Source organism: Calidris pugnax, unplaced genomic scaffold (assembly GCF_001431845.1).
Source record: "Calidris pugnax isolate Ruff unplaced genomic scaffold, ASM143184v1 scaffold42, whole genome shotgun sequence".
Taxonomy (NCBI): domain Eukaryota; kingdom Metazoa; phylum Chordata; class Aves; order Charadriiformes; family Scolopacidae; genus Calidris; species Calidris pugnax.
In genome coordinates this window covers 9,804,721-9,820,798 of record NW_015090920.1, presented here as the reverse complement: position 1 = coordinate 9,820,798, position 16,078 = coordinate 9,804,721, and the positions used below count along the sequence as shown (strand labels likewise).

The following is a 16,078-nucleotide window of genomic DNA, read 5'->3' as shown; positions in this document are numbered from 1 at the left end:
CTCCCCGTCCCATGTGTTCCCCCCCTCCGGTGCCTGTGAACACAGCGGGCCCCGGCCGGGCAGCCCCGGGGTGCAGGGACCCCCCCGAGTCGTTAGCTGCAAGCGGATTGCCTCGGTTTGAGAGGGTTTTTTTGGGTTTTTTTGGGGGGAATACTACTTTTCACAGAGTCGCTGCAGCTGACAGTCATGAAATGATGCGAGGCGTAATCACAGGGTTTTCTGAAGTGACATTTTACAACTGTGTCTCTTTTCTCTTTTTTTCTTTCCTTCCTGCAATCTTTGCATGTGCAAGTAAGGCTTTGGGGGAACCCCCCTCTGAGACTGTGACAATCTCTGCAGTTAGCAGGAACTTTAATTTGTGAATTAGGGTTTATTAATTGACTTCTTTTTTTTTTTTTTTTTAACTCTATCTGAACAGCTCTTTATATAACCCAAAGCTGAGTTTGCAAAGGAAAAGCATCAAGAGTTTCCATGAAATTACACGCAGAGACATCTACTGTGTAGAGGATTTCTACCAAAGCGCATGCCATCCCATAATACTCCCTTGTTAATCATTTTCTACTGAGTTAGCTCATACATCCTCTCAGCACCTCTCTGCCTGTCCACTAAGGAAAACAACACATTCTCTCCTAACACAAATACTGAAAGCTGAATACCATCCAATCTGGCAAAGGTGGCTTAAGTGATATTTTCTAAAGCGTTAAGTTTTGCAGTAAAATCTCTGATGTTGGCTTGTAAGATCGCCCTTTCTTCAAAACGTCTATAAAACTTGGTCTTCTCCTGGCTTTTAAGGATTCGAGGGTATCTCAATGTATTTTTCTTCCTTAGGGTGCAGTAACTATACTGTCTCCCCCTATTTTTATACACTGGAATTAAAAACATTCTGAAAACTAGTTTTTTTTTTCTCAGACTAAGTGGTACACACCTCTAGAAATAGTTCTGTTGATTTTTGTGGGAGTCCTTGTGATGCTCAACAGCATGCACTGTGAGAAAACGTGTCAGAATCTCATCCCAAAAAACTCAGGGGAAAAAAAAAAATCCCTCATGACTTCCCATCTGTGTGAAGAAGAGCTGGGTTTTTTCCCCTACAGCCTAGAAACAGATTGTGTAGGCCTACTTGCAGCTAAACATTACCATTTATAGTGAATATGGTGAGCTGCTCTGCTGTATTTTCTGATGCTGGTTACAGAAATATCAGGAGTTTAAAAATTTCCCAATATTTTCTTTTTTTTCCCTAGACAAAGCATCAGCGTGCTGAGCTCAGTTATCTAGTTGACAGACCCCGACGAGTAAACAGGTATGAGCTCCTCAGCCTTGTTTTCCTAATGCATGCTTTGGCGAGTCCGAAGGGGGTACCGAAATGTGGTCACTGCAGATGTAAAATAGCAGTAAAGGCAGGGGGAATTGATTGCATGTAGAGGTACTAAATGCAAGACTGTCGAGTAAATGAGTTTGAATCACGGCTTTTCTGAACTGGTTTCAAAACCAACTGAGAAGAGAACAAAATCTTGGTTTGTGTTTAGTCCGAAACGTGCTTTAAATACTTATGAATGCTTCCATAGGGTGTCTTCCAGAAAACATTGGTCTCTCCGAGTTAAAATTTAGCTATCCAGCTTACGTAAATGCCACCAAATTATTTAGACCAATGACACGAAAAGCAGGCGGAGTTCTGCTGCTCCCTCTCCCTTTGGGCTAGAGTACCAAGGTGTGAACATCCCAGTTTTGGTTCCTGGTGGAGAGAACACCTCTGCAGGAGCAGTGCAGCAGGCAGGAGGGGGTGAATGCAGCACCGGGTTTGGCCGTGTGATGGCAGAAGAATGTTTTATGAGTTCCTCTTTCATGTTTATTCTAATGTAAAGATGTTTCTGTGTCTAGTTCTGCATTCCAGGAAGCAGACATAGTAAGCTCTAAGGACAGTGGTCATGGAGACAGTGAGCAAGGAGACAGTGATCATGATGCCACTAATCGAGGTCAATCCTCTGGTAAGTCTGATAAGAGAATGGAAATAGTAGATCTTTAAGTAGGGAGACTAGAAAGAACAGTTGCTCATAGGAATATAACACAAGAGTGGCATAAATAATGTGAGCATATTGTATGGGAGGCTGGGTTTCAGTCAGCTCGCTGCATCAGTCACCTGGGCAAGGAGACAATTTTGCAGCCCTTTCATTCACGGACCACAGTTTATTTTATCCATTTCCTCGGGGGAGGGTTGATGTGTTATTCTGCATCATTTGCTGTAGCAAAACTTCCTGCACGTTAAAACAAAGTTGTTGTTACATTTTACCATGCTTTTTTATTTTTATTTCTTTTTTTTTGTTTTTTCCCCCTCTTTTTCCCAGCAGCAGATTTGCAGAATTTCAAAGCATTAGGCAATTTTGTTCAGCAGGCGCTTCAGCTGGCATGGCAGGGGGAAGTGCAGGGGGAGTTCCCAGGGGAAAGAATGAACCCAGTGATTGAATGACAGCCAGGCTGTGAGGATTTTTCCTGGGGATCAGTGGAAACACATCGGGTGCTCTGAATGTGTAATACCTTAGCATGTTTCCAGGATTGTTTCTTAATTCAAACTGAGGCAGCATGCAGTATAAGTGATCTCCATGTTAATAAGGCTGAGGGATTCTTAAGTACATTTCTTTCAGTCCTGGCAAAGGAAAGAAATGCTTTAAAAGCCTATGATTTGAATCGCCTAGAAAATATATACATTGCAGTGTTATTCCCATGTGTACAGCTTGCTGTCTTTGCTCTCATGCTGTCAGTTTTCTTCTGAAAGGGACATTTGTTTAGAGCCTGTGCATTAGAATTCTGTCTCGCCCTCCCATTGCATTTCAGCCGCAAATGCTCCTGCTTTCCTCCCTACCACAGCCTCCAAAGCTCTGCTGTGTCTTGATTCAACACAGGGATTTCTTTCCCCTTGTTTCCTGTGTACTCTATCATGTATAAGGATTTTCTACAAGTGTGTGGTGGAAAATACCACCAGAGTCTCTCCAGTTGTCCACTTTTTTTCCCCAGTTTTAGGAGATACCAGAGCAAGGGACTGGGTGCTGTCATAGCAGTGCTGTCTCACCCGCCTGCTCTCTTAACATCCTCTATTTTCTTGCTGCTATAGTCGCTGTGCCCTTAACGATGGGAAACCCAGGCACCAGGGGAAGAGGAGGCTGCCACAGGGCCCCTTTATATTGCTGCAAGTCATTAATATGCAGACCTAATGAGACTCGAGAAGAGCCAAGAGTCTCCGGAGCTCCCTGCTTCTTGCAGGGCTTCATGCTAAGTGAACAGAGTGTCTATTTTGTGTCTGGGAACCTGACAACAAACCAGGTCTTGCCAGAAGTTTACATCTGAACACAGAGCCTCTTTCATTTTTGGCCTATATATGGCGTATGATTTATTGTTGTTTTAAAAAGCCATGTATTTAGCCTCCCCCCACCCTTTCTTTCGCACTGTTTCTGGTGCAGCAATCAGTGCTACTGAGTTATAAAAAGCTCCCTCTCCTCCTGCCCTCCCTGCATTCCCTTTTTTTTTTTTTTCTTTTACGCATTTTACTGCAGCAGTCATCTCAATGAACATTTCAATCAGCTTAGTCCCTCAACATAATGAACCATAATAACCAAACAGGAGAGAAAAGAATAAACATCTGCAGAAGGGGCTGGATTTGACTGATGGTGGGAATATAATCATATAGTTGCACATCAACTGAAAGCTATTTTCTTTCAGATGCATTCAGGGCTGTTACTGTTGTGCCTCTGCTCTTTATTCTTTCTCTCCATTTTAAAAGTGGTCTATCTCAGATACGAACACTGGAACTACTGTCAAACTTGGCACTAGTCCTTAGCTGGGCAAATTCTTCATTTGCATCATTTCTATTTTTATCAAACCGGGGGGGGGAAAATCTATTCTGTACTTTCAAAATAATTTCAAATCATTTAAGAATCTGATGTGATTTATGAACTTCTGTGTCTACACCAGTGATTACACGTGAAGTAATGAAAGTTGACAGTTAAGTTTGGTCTGCTCACAATTAACAGTTTGAACTGAAACCTCAAATCCACAGAACTTCCAACTTAATATATTGGTGCTGTGGCTTGAAAATAATTTGCATGCACGATTTTTTAAACGCTAGTTCCAAATAGATTTTATAAAATATATCTCTGTAGAAACTGCTTTAAACTTCTACATATGCAAAATGCAGTAAGTTTTGGTATGAATCTTGCTGTCATGATGCAAAGAACACGCCCCTTGACCTCAGCAATGACAAAATATTTTGATATAAAAGCTTCACTCTTGCTATTAGCATTTGGTGATGAATTTTGTGAGGGAGGAAAAAAAAAGGAGCATAAATCTTGTTTGATCTTGAATGGCTAGAGGAAATACCTGAGGGAATGCCTTCTCAGTTTTTTAGTCATTCTGGTGCTCTATAATCAATTCTTTCTAAATTATTGAAGGAAAACACACTGGTTGATAAGATGGCAGAAGTTTGGATTGTTTTTTTCAACATGTTACCTGATACTACGCAGCGCCATATTTATTTTCAAAAGGACTGTATTTGCATCCAAAAATGTTTAATAGATAATTCACATTGACAAGTAAAACTCACTCCCTACCAGTTCTAGTCAGCAGCATGTTCTGCTCACAAAATGTCTTTTTACTGTTCTGTACATACTGTTACTCTCACCAGCAAACAGTCCTGTGGCACAAAAGGAGGTATTCCACAGTAGTCCATTCCTGGCCAAGCTGACTGTCAGAAGTCATGGTCAGTTATTCATTGGGAAGGAAAACATGCAGGGTGAAAATTTATCACTGTCATAGATTTATCTTGCACAATTATTTAGTGCAAATTCTGAATGAAGGTGTTCTATGTATCATAAAATGTTTTATGATGTTTTGAAATAAGATTCTAGCTCACCTTTTCACAAAATATATTTTCTTGATAGCGGTTTAATCATGGTTTCAAATGTGCTGGAATGCACGTAAGAGATTCATATTGTTCCCATGAAAGTCCCACCTGAACAACTCGTAATGACCCACATTCTCATCTACCTTAACACCCGTGAAGTACAAAAGTGCTGTCATCTGCATTTAGCGGGGAAGGGCAGGTAGTGGGATACTCAAGAGCCTAATTTTCATGGATTGGGCAGTCATTTCATTGACTGGGACAGGAATCTGACCTTTTTGGAATATGACTTTCCAAAGGTGAAGAAGCACAAGAAGCGTTTGGCAAGCAGAGGAGGGCTTTCTCCAATCCCAAGCGAATGTTCTAATTAGTTGTGCTCTTCTTTGTCTGAACATTGTTGAGACAAAAGCTGCTATTTGTTGTAGAACAAATGCAACTCCTACAACACTACTAGTTATTATTAACTCACTGTATTTCAATCATGTTCTGTAGGAGTAATTCCTAAGCATGAGGTTAGTTTATTTCCCATGGTTGATTAAATTCTTGGCCTCCCTTGTGAAATCGCTGACTTGGGTGCCAATTAATACTCTGCATGTGCGTATGTTTAAATTGTATGATTAGACACCTGTCCTGTAAGATTTGGACTCCTGCCATCAGCTTATTTCCTATGGCTGCTCACTAGCTACTCAGCTTTCTCAAGCCAAACGTGCAGAGTTCCTCACAGTATTGCCTTTGGTTCACCTTTCTCACTGCATTGGCATGATTTCTCGGATGCACTTCAGGAAGGAATACCCAAGATGTGAAGCTAAGTGAATGGACTGTCAGGGATATACTGCAAAATGCATCAGGTGGTTTTTTTTTTTTATGATCTCCTCTGTGCGGTACTGGACAGTATGGATTGGTGACTGGCTGAGATCTAAAATTAGGCTTCTGCTAGTGGGCTTTGTGAAGGGAATTGATAGGGGTCCAATACAAAGGCACAGGGTGAAACGTCACCTCACACCTTCTCAGTGCAGAGCAGGTAAAACCCCAAGAGGGTTGGTGTGCATTACTGCAGAAGAGCTATGATATTTCAGTGTTCATAAGGAAAAGAATTTGAGGAGCCAGAAGAAGAATTTTAGTGATAAACGGATGGTGAAAACCAGTATTCCTTCTGAGCCTATGCAGAGTGACAGCCAAATCCTGTTTTGAAGATCACTTGGGCTAAGAGTCTATCTCGGATACAGTGAGAGTGAACGTGAAAATGGTTTAGAAAAGTGCTTTGACTCAAGCTGAGGGCGGTTTCTTTTCCTTTTTTTCTCTTCTTTCCTTGGGCTGCATGTTTAATAATGTTCACATCTCAATGGTCCAGGGAGGGCTTTGAAGTCGAGATTTGGAAAAGCCAAATACTGAAGATGTTTGAGGCTTTATTCATGTTCTCACGTAGATGAAGTCAGTTTTATCCAAGGCAGCACACCAATTACTTGGCAAGAAAATGAGAATAACTGTTTCATGAAGTTCAGTAGATAAAGTCTTCTACAAAGGAGGTTGATGTAACTATCCTTATTTACCCACACAAAACATGAATCATGGGGAAATGAGTGACTTGCTCAAGTTACTAATAATAATGATCTAACCAAATGGAAAGTAGTTCTGGTAACAGAGCTCTCACAAGGAGGCCTGGTGCCCTACATCATGCCTACCTTGCATCTAACTAGCTATTTTAAGAAAAGCTACCACAGAAGTGGAAACTGCCATTTAATTCCAAGTGAAAGCTGAAGTTATGAAAAAATTACACATATTGGGGGAAAAAACCCACCTCTTGATAACAATACTACAAAAATACTTTGTCAACATTTAATTTGTGGTTTTGCTTTTTTATTACATCATTTACTCAGTAATATATATGAATGTGTTCACTCGTTGCTCTAAAGACTTGGTGTATGGGTCTTCTCCCTTAATTAAATTAAGAAAGAATGCATTATTTAAAAATGGTTTTAGGCCTATTTTTTCCTTTGATCTAAACTGTCTTTCAAACCAATTAGCATTCATGCGCATAGAAATTTTGATTTTCTCCTTTTGAAATATGAAAAGGAAGCAAATTGGGAATATGCTTCAGAAATGTAACACCACCGAGTATCTGATTCAAAGCACCTGAGTTCAGGAAATTCAGATGCAGATATCAAACTTCGTATTGAACTCCTTTCCTTCGAGGGAGGGGCGGAGGCTTGTTTTCCTTCAAAATCTGCAAAGTTAAGGTTGTGTGAGAGTTCATATTGCCCACTGGCCTACCTAGTAATAAGGCTTGAACAAACAGGAATGAACTAGTGGGTTTTGCCAGGAGCTTTTGTATGTTGGCTGTACTTGTAACAGTACAATGCTTATCACTTTTCAGCACTTCAGTGCGCTACGCTATCTGTTTGTATCCAAAAAGGACATTTGAAATTCAGAATTCAGTGTCACCTTTAAAACCTCAGTTTATCTGCATGCAAGGTCTACTATCATAACTAAATAAAAAGTATAAAGCATTTTGCTTTAATGTGGACTTGCAATTACAATGGATAGTTTAGTTCTGAAGGATCATATATAGAACCAGATTTATGAGGGAGATGAGATGAAGTGTTATACTGCTGAACATTTCTTTTTTGTTATAAATCAAGAACATGATCTTGGTGTATGAAGGAGTTCTGTGCTGAATGTCTTATTTCATTTACCATGATATATCCTTCCTTCTTGGAAAATATATATAGCCTTTCCCCCTACCCTGTTTATAATGTTTTTCAATTAGAAACCAAGAATTCTATACCATGACCCATAGGAAAAAGGTGGGGGAAGAATAGCCAGCATTCGTACCACAGTCAGTGTAAATATATGTAGGAGCCCAGGGATTTCAAAATCAGACCGCTAATTTGAATTTATTTTCTGCCAAAATACTAAAACCAAGGGCTTGGTTCTGCACCCATGAAAGTCTTAGGGAATGTTGTGATTGACTCGAGTAGGAACAACACCCAACTCCTGCCTCTCTGAACATTTTGTTCCCATCCTAAACAAGCATTTACATTCTACTGTATGTTCCAGCAGTGTATATTAAAATTCAGACTTATGTGTGTATACATTTTCTTCTTTTACAAATTCTCATCTTCAAGGGGGGAAAAGTTTGTCATACAAGCTTACATTTTTATATCCCCTACATTCATTACTTTGTTTATTCAAAATACAGATTTATAGGGGCCATAACATCTCTTTTATAATAAGCTGTTATATAATACTATTCAGTGCACTGCAGTAGACAAGCAGTATTCAAAAGGGAACTAAAAAAATAATGTTTGGATAGAGACATTTTGCAGTTTAGCAGCTGATGTGAAAACAAAATGGTAAAATGGAGGGTAATTTTCCAGGGGGAAAAAAGGGTCTATCTTTGAATAGATATCTTAAAAACAGTATTATTATCATATCTCCCTCTGTCCCTCCCCACTGACTTAAGAATATAATTTAATATTTATCCATAAGTATTTCTTTCTCCTCTGTCTTTCAGGAAATGTTGAATGAATATGGTCACTGACACACTGTTAGCAAAATGTAACTGTAATAATTTTCCTTTAAAATAGGGTTATTTGTTGTTTACATGTAACTTTGCTAGGAAGTCTGAAAAATGAAATAACCATTTTGTGTTAATTGTCACTTAAATCTTCTGAATGGCAAAAGTTAGATTCATAAAATATGTCTTTTCTTGCATAAGAGATATTTTTGTGCAGGCATTTCAGTACGTAAGATATACAGACACAGGGGTTTATAGACATTGTTATATATTAATTTCTTCACGGGAAGCATGCCTCTAAATCTTCCTTTTCAGCCTTTGATAGCTACTGCCACTGGAATTTAGAACTACACAATTTGTATGCCTTGCTTGATGATCTTCATCTGATTTCTTAATCATATCTGCAGTTCACGTTTGCATTCTTCAACAGTTCACTGATCAGTAATTTATTTTCAGACTTCTGTATGCCAATTATCAATGCGAGGTTCTAATCAAAACTGGACCCAGCATTGTATATTTAATTTAAAATTAAAAAGTCATTATAAAGTGAGATTAATCTGAGATTAAAAGCTTTTTTTCTTTCTTCATATTTTTTCTGTCTAAATGACTGCTTTTAGTACTCAGGCACTTGTTGATAGCTCAGAAAGATTCTTGCCTGCTGAAGAGATTTTTTGTGTAGTGTGAGATATCGCATAAATACTACTAATACAAGTCAAATTATGGTTCAAAACAGTGGTAGAATACTTAATACTAATCCTCGCATTGGAGATCAAGCTAATCCAGTTCTTTACAATGTTGGCTGGTGAATGAGCTACATTACATGAATCTTATTACAGCTGTTCAAAATTTCTTCATATTTCTCTTGCAAGCAGTGTCATTTTTTGTAATTCTAATGCAAAGCTTGTAAATGCAATGTTTATAACAGATTTAGTTCAGTTTTGACATACACCTATTCTAAGATGCTCCGTTCTCTTTATAAATACAAGAAAAAGATATTTCTTTGCTTTTCTGTATGATGTTGAACATCAACTTGGAGACGCTGGTATTTATTTTACGATGTGCCTATGATTTCACACACCATTCCTCTCGAAACAAGGATAATCCAACAACTTAGTGACTCACAGTCAGGAAATATTCTTTTGGAAGGCTGATCTGAAGGTAGTCAATAGAAGCATAGCTTGTCATTCGAAATCTTAATAGCATTAAAGGATTTGTAAGCAAACAGTTCCGTGTTGGCAGGGACAAGTGTTTGCTTATATAGGGGAAGCATTAACAATTTTGTCAATAGTATCCACAGCCGTGTCACATCGGACAACCGCTACCTTTGTACCGCTAATTACAGTAATTTATTATAGGATTCTGTCCCATTGCTTGGATGACTTGATGATAGTGAGGACTGCTGCAGTAGCAATGAAAACTACTTCTGAAAGAAGGATGTAACAATTAATTAAATAAGCCATCCTGATCACTTGGAAGCTGGATTTCTACTTCGTAAGATCCGCTGTTAATGCCAGTAGTCTCTATCTGTATACTCCTGTATGCACAGATAGTTCCTTTGTAGGACTTGTTAATATTTCATTTTCATAAAAGAAATCTGTGATTCCTCAATCGAGACGCTTCACGTCTCTCACGAGAGATACATTTATGTAGAAACAGTTCCTTCCTGTTCTTAAACAAGTATTTTCAACTGGTGAACCACAGACATCAACCTACAAGCGGAATTGAACTGTAATTGAACAGGTTCTAAACGGGGAGATCTGCAAGTGATTTTGTGAGACAGAACCACCAATACCCTTCTTCTTGTGGTATTTTTGTGTATGTGTGACATTTTGGCATTTAGTTACACTTATTAAATGGTGTCTTTGACTTCTGAAGACTGGACAATCAGCTATTATTTTTTTTTTTGGTTGAGGAGCTGAAGGTAGTGGAAGAAGTTCTTACGACATTTCTCTTTCCACTTCTCTCTTTTCTCGGCATAATCTTTCTTATCTGTCAGCAGCCGTTCGTGATGCTGAAGCTTATATCTGTAGTTTCTTTTTCTCTCATGCTTGCAGGCATGGATCTCTTCTCCAATTGCACGGAGGAATGTAAAGCACTGGGCCACTCAGATCGGTGCTGGATGCCTTCCTTTGTTCCATCTGATGGACGCCAAGCTGCAGATTACCGCAGCAATCTGCACGTACCCGGCATGGACTCCGTTCCAGACACTGAAGTGTTTGAAACACCAGAAGCCCAGCCGGGGGCAGAAAGGTCCTTCTCCACCTTCGGCAAAGAGAAGGCCCTTCACAACACTCTGGAGAGGAAGGAGTTGGACGGACTGCTGTCTAATACACGAGCGCCTTACAAACCACCATATTTGAGTAAGTACTATTCAAAAAGCTGTGTGGAAGTCTTCCCTTTGCGGGAATAAAAATTAGCTCTCTCTGGTAGGAATAATGCAGGCACAATTTTAGGAGCAGTGGGGAAAAATGGCTTCTCTTGGATTCAGGCACCACTGAAGAAGGCATTGTTCGATGCTTTTAAAAAAAGACAAAACCTTGATTGTTTTTAGTATGACACTGCTGTCAACAACAAAAGTATCAGCTGATATTAGTGGAGGAGTTGCTCAATTATTTTTTTTTTTTCTGATGCTGGATTATTTTCAAAGTTTTCTTGGATAGATGGTTTAAACATTGACATTGCCAGACTAATGTTTTTTAAGACTTTTTAAAGACAGTTTTGAGAGAACTGTCCTAGGAGCTTCTTTTTATGATTGAGCAGTATCTTGTGAATAAACTGGATGTCTATTATTTTGAAGCAACGATTTACATAGTTAACATTAAGGGTTTGGAAGGAAGAAGGCGAAACTTTTTGCCTTCTGTCTGATCATCTTTCAGTCTACATAGTATTGACTTTTGTCAGTGCTCCTCTGTGCCTTCTGTCTTGTACCAAAATCTTGCCTCTTTAGTCACCTTTTGACTATGGTTGAGTGGCATGAAAGAGTGTGATAGATCTCAAAAAGACCCTCATAATTCCTTTTGTAGTCTGAGCCAGTTGTAGAACCCTTGAGTAATACTTTGATCTAATATGTCTTTTCATTCTATTTAGCAGCCTTCAGTATTTTATTAGAGACTGTAATCTCCTCGACTTCAAGAGTTTATGATGTTTATCTCATCCAAATAAGCCAAAGACATTAACATTGCAATACTGACCCCTTTTAAAGCAATAAAAGTCTTTTAGGACAGCAGATCAGGGGTAAAAAAAAAAAAGTCTCACTGAATGATATTAATTTATTTATTTTTATAAAGCATTTAGTTGTTCTGAAAGGTGCTGCAGTGGCAGTCCCAGCGTGTCAAGATCTTTGCTACAGATCATTCTCAGCGCACAGATCTCAGCTCTCCCTTCTTAATGAGCTGTTTGAGTATTTCAGTGCTTCAGAGAGGTCTTTTTACTGCTTCCCTCTAGATTTGCTTTACTGAAAGCTTCTAAATTTGGACACCAGTTCTGATAAGTGAAAGCCATCCTAAAAAACTTGTCCTGAGACAATCAGCTTAGTTTGTGTAGGCTCACAAAATGTCAGGTGTCAATCATCTGGTCATACTCTTAAAGACCAATGTGAAATTTCACTTAGCTATGACCTAAGGACTCGTGACTGTCTTTCCCTAACTGGTCCTCCATCATTTACCTCCAAGAAACATTCTTTAATACCAAGATGTAATCTAGCAGCACTGATTTCATCTTTATCATTTCAGTTAAAAATTTGAGTTTTGTAGCACTGATGGTCTAATCACAGCAGAGTTCTGATCCAGTACGTACATTACAATGATGATTACATCTGGTGACACCACAATGGCAGTTCTGTTCCATTTTGTTCTCGGCATGGGAGTTTTATTTCAAATAACAATGACATATCTATTTTATTGATAGCTTAGGGATTTTAAATTTTGTTAAGCTAACATAAGTAATTATTGTTGAACAATGTGTTTACATATAGATATTGGCCTATGTTGTACACTATTCTGGTATAAGGGCATAAAAAATTGGAGGTAAAATGTCAGAAGTAAGCAATATAAATGAGTGGTATTATGTAATCCACACTTGAGAATCCAGATTTAATTTTACTTTTTTTTTTTTGCTTTGAACCTCAAGGCTAAAAATGCTACAAAACAAGAGCAATATTTCTCTGTTTTATTTTCCTTTATTCAATATTTTCTTTAGTAAAATTGTACACTATAACTGTACAGCAAAGAAAAGAAAGTGAGCACAGTAGTTGTAGCAATGAGTAAATAATTCATTATTAATAAAGTATTCAATGAATAAGGCAAGAGGAATGCATAAGGGGAAGTTGATTCAGGAAGGAAATTTAGTAGAGCCACTCAGTAATTGCAATTGTAATAAAATCAAACTCAAATTCTTAACAAAGAAGATCGTATCAAAAGCAGTATGTCAGTAGAACGATTTTTTTAAAAGTGATTAAAATGTATGAAACAGAACCCTCATATTCAGCAAAAATGCTGTATAAAACATTGCAGCATGCAGATCGTATCAAAAGCAGTATGTCAGTAGAACGATTTTTTTAAAAGTGATTAAAATGTATGAAACAGAACCCTCATATTCAGCAAAAAATATAAAGTATAAAACATCGCAGCATGTATGAAAATAGCCATATGAAAGATCAGTAGCAACGAAGAAAAAGTACTTTGCAGAATACAAAAACTATTATGTGAACTGAAAAAAGAGAGATTCTTAAGCAAAATGATCAGAAAAGAGCATAAGTTGTAGCAGGTAAACTCTAGGATAGTAAATAGTGGAGATAAGAGGGACTTCTTAGAGAAATAGCCAAAGGCATGCAAATAAATATAGACAATTTTTAAGATGTCAAGTGTCGTAAGCTAGGAGAGAACTGGTGGGTCTCTTGAGCTGCAGTTAGTGAGGACAAGGACATTGCAGAGATTCTAAACTGTTTCATTTGCATTTGTATTTGCCAGAGGAGGGACGGAGAAAGACAGGCGTGCTTAGGAAGCCACCCATCCCAGGTAACCGTTTCAAATAAACGTGCAAGACTGAGTCATGGAAGAGGATGTTGCTGAAAAATTGACTAATACAAATAGGAAGAAGTCAGCGGATTATGTGTTTCTTTACTTTTCAGTTTATAACAAAAGCTAGTAACCAAAGGATGTCAGAAGTTGTGTTTATTGTTTAAAAAGAAAGGTACAAGAAAGTCTTGTAAATTAGAGTCCAGTGAGAAACCTTAGCACACAATGTAAAATTATAAGTCAGGGATTTTAGGAACAAGGTAGCTGGCTTCTGTCCAGGAAAATTGCACAGAAAGATTGTACATCTATTAGAATTTTGATAGAGTGGGTGAGAATTAATCAATATAGTGTATTTGAACTGTCAAAAAACCCCTTTAGCATAGCTTCTGTGTAGTAGAAGCTGTTACTAAAGTAAGCAAGTGTTGCAAAGCATTACCAGGCTCTCTGCCTAAGAGGAAAAAAATCGTAAGGATAAATGGAACATTTTAGCAGAAGCAGAGCTCTCCAAGTGTCCACGCGGAGATCCACGGAGTTAAAAAAATTAATGATCTGGAAATGGCAATGAGAAAAAGGGGGCGGTATTTGCAGATGGCATAAAATGGTGTAGGTCAGCCAAGTCCCTAATAGACTACGTATGCCCACATTGTGCAGTGGGACATGGTCCTGAAACCCCAGCCTGCTTCTGACCCAGCTGGCCCTGGGGTGGAAAGCTGCAGAGCAGTGTCAGGGTGGTGGAAGAGCTGACGAGCTCACTTGCATAAGCTGTTAGTGGATATCTGTTGTGTATCTGCTCAAGTTTGTGAAGTTTGCATCTGCTTGGGGAATGGTACCCACTGTCTTCAAGGGGTACATTCATTGCAGGACTTGAGGGGAAGATAAATGAGGAAAGCAATGTGTATTATCGTGAGAAATTTGAACTCTTCTTGAGCAAAAAAGATCACGGGATAATTCCCTGAAAAGTGTCCCCCAACGTACAAGGCCAGCAAGAAGGCAATAGAATGCCAGGTTGCAAAAAAGGAATTGAATCGAAAATACACTAAAAAAAGTATTACAAAACCCTTACACAAAACATATCACTATGTTGCTCTAGCCAGTCTATTCACTCCATGGAAATACATAGCATAATAGCAAAAATCCTGAAAATATTTCTATGCAAAGTCATATTAAAGGCTTAGTACTAATTAATTTAGACAAGCTGTGATAGGAACATGAAGTAAAGAGGAGACTGCATGAAAACAGAGAAGGTAAGCTGGGTGCTTTCGTTTGCCGTCCCCAATAAAAAGAGAGCAGCAAGGCAGCAAAACAATTGAAGGACAACCAGGTCATGAACTGACAAGATCATACACATTTGATAAAATGATACACGTTTGACACAAATAGTACTGTCGAACTTACAATTATGGGGTATGATTGAAACCAAAGGCTTAATGGTGGAGATTTAGGTGTTTGCGTTTTTGTTGGTTGAGGTTGAGGTCATCGCATGGATAAATGAAAGCAGCAGCAGCAGTATTGCAAATTATAATGTAGAAAAAGATATAAATCCTCATACTTGAAAGAATTTTTTTATGTCCCATTGTCAAATTTTTACCTTACTGTTCTAAGCCATTGGACTTCTTCATACACCATTTTCCACATAAACATACATATTTTGTATATTATTCTGAGCAGAGCAGACCAAAAGTAGATCTCTTTGTACTCAAATAATATGTTTTGAAGACTGCATTTTTTACATAATTTTAAAATATTTATTATGAATACAAGTTATAAAATTGTGATGGGATCAATAGATTGTAGAAATTTTGAAAGTGGTTTTCTCATTGAGAGTAACTCCAGGATTCTTCTAACTTGCATATTCTTCTTGATGCGTAATTTACACTTATTTCTTCTTACTCATCCATGTGATTTGAACACTGCTTTTCTGCAAACAGTTAAGAAATTTTCATAATGACCTGAATGTTCTTAAAACATGACATTCTGAACTTGACTGAAGAAAATAAAATAAGTTAAATAACACTGGTGAGAAAAATAAAATGTAGCTTTTAAACAATTCCCATATTCTAAAAATAGATTCTAACCATTTCTACCTAATTTTTCATTCAGTGATGCTTGTATTAGCTTTTTTTTTAATAAGTATTTTTACTGTAGTCACCAAAAACCCCAATCCAAGTTTCAAACTCCGTTGTACCAGATTCTGTAGGATATCTAACAGAGACCCATCTTCCCAATGAATGCCTGATCAGTCTGATTCTAATCTATTTCTAATACTGTGGACAGGTCCGCTGAGGTGGTAACAGCGGGAATAGCACCATTACATCCATCTCAGTAGTGTTTTGGTCTATAATTGATGATACGAAGTAGCTTTATTTTAATTTTTCTTCTGTAGTTGTGGATCATTCTAGATGTGCCTTTCTTGTAAAATACTTTAGAGCTTTCCTAAAGTTACATATTGACATTAGTGACAGAGTATTTTTTTTTCTTTCTAGTAAGAGGTTATACATTTTTTTATATATGAAAACAGCCAAATATTGCTATAATGCCCTAACTTTCTATGTATAAGTGCTTATTTTGCTCTAAAGAAAATTACTTTGGCATAGCTTAAGCTATTTTGGAAGCAGGTTAAAATAAACTATATAAATGCACAATTTACTACACAGAATAACA

The 16,078-nt window shown here is 38.0% G+C and overlaps 1 protein-coding gene across 8 annotated transcripts in view; it reads left to right on the top strand.

Moving 5' to 3' along the window:
- Nucleotides 1–16,078, top strand: part of PCDH10 (protocadherin 10) — a 35,044-nt gene that overhangs the window by 4,645 nt on the left and 14,321 nt on the right. For 5 of the 8 annotated variants that reach the window (XM_014949956.1, XM_014949960.1, XM_014949957.1 and 2 more), the window contains 3 exons: nucleotides 1,239–1,297; nucleotides 1,876–1,982; nucleotides 10,457–10,762. In XM_014949956.1, the coding sequence (XP_014805442.1) occupies nucleotides 1,239–1,297; nucleotides 1,876–1,982; nucleotides 10,457–10,762 (472 nt within the window). Of the gene's footprint in view, nucleotides 1–1,238; nucleotides 1,298–1,875; nucleotides 1,983–10,456; nucleotides 10,763–13,369; nucleotides 13,418–16,078 lie in introns of all 8 variants that reach the window. The other 3 variants (XM_014949959.1, XM_014949958.1, XM_014949963.1) reach the window with 2 other exon arrangements.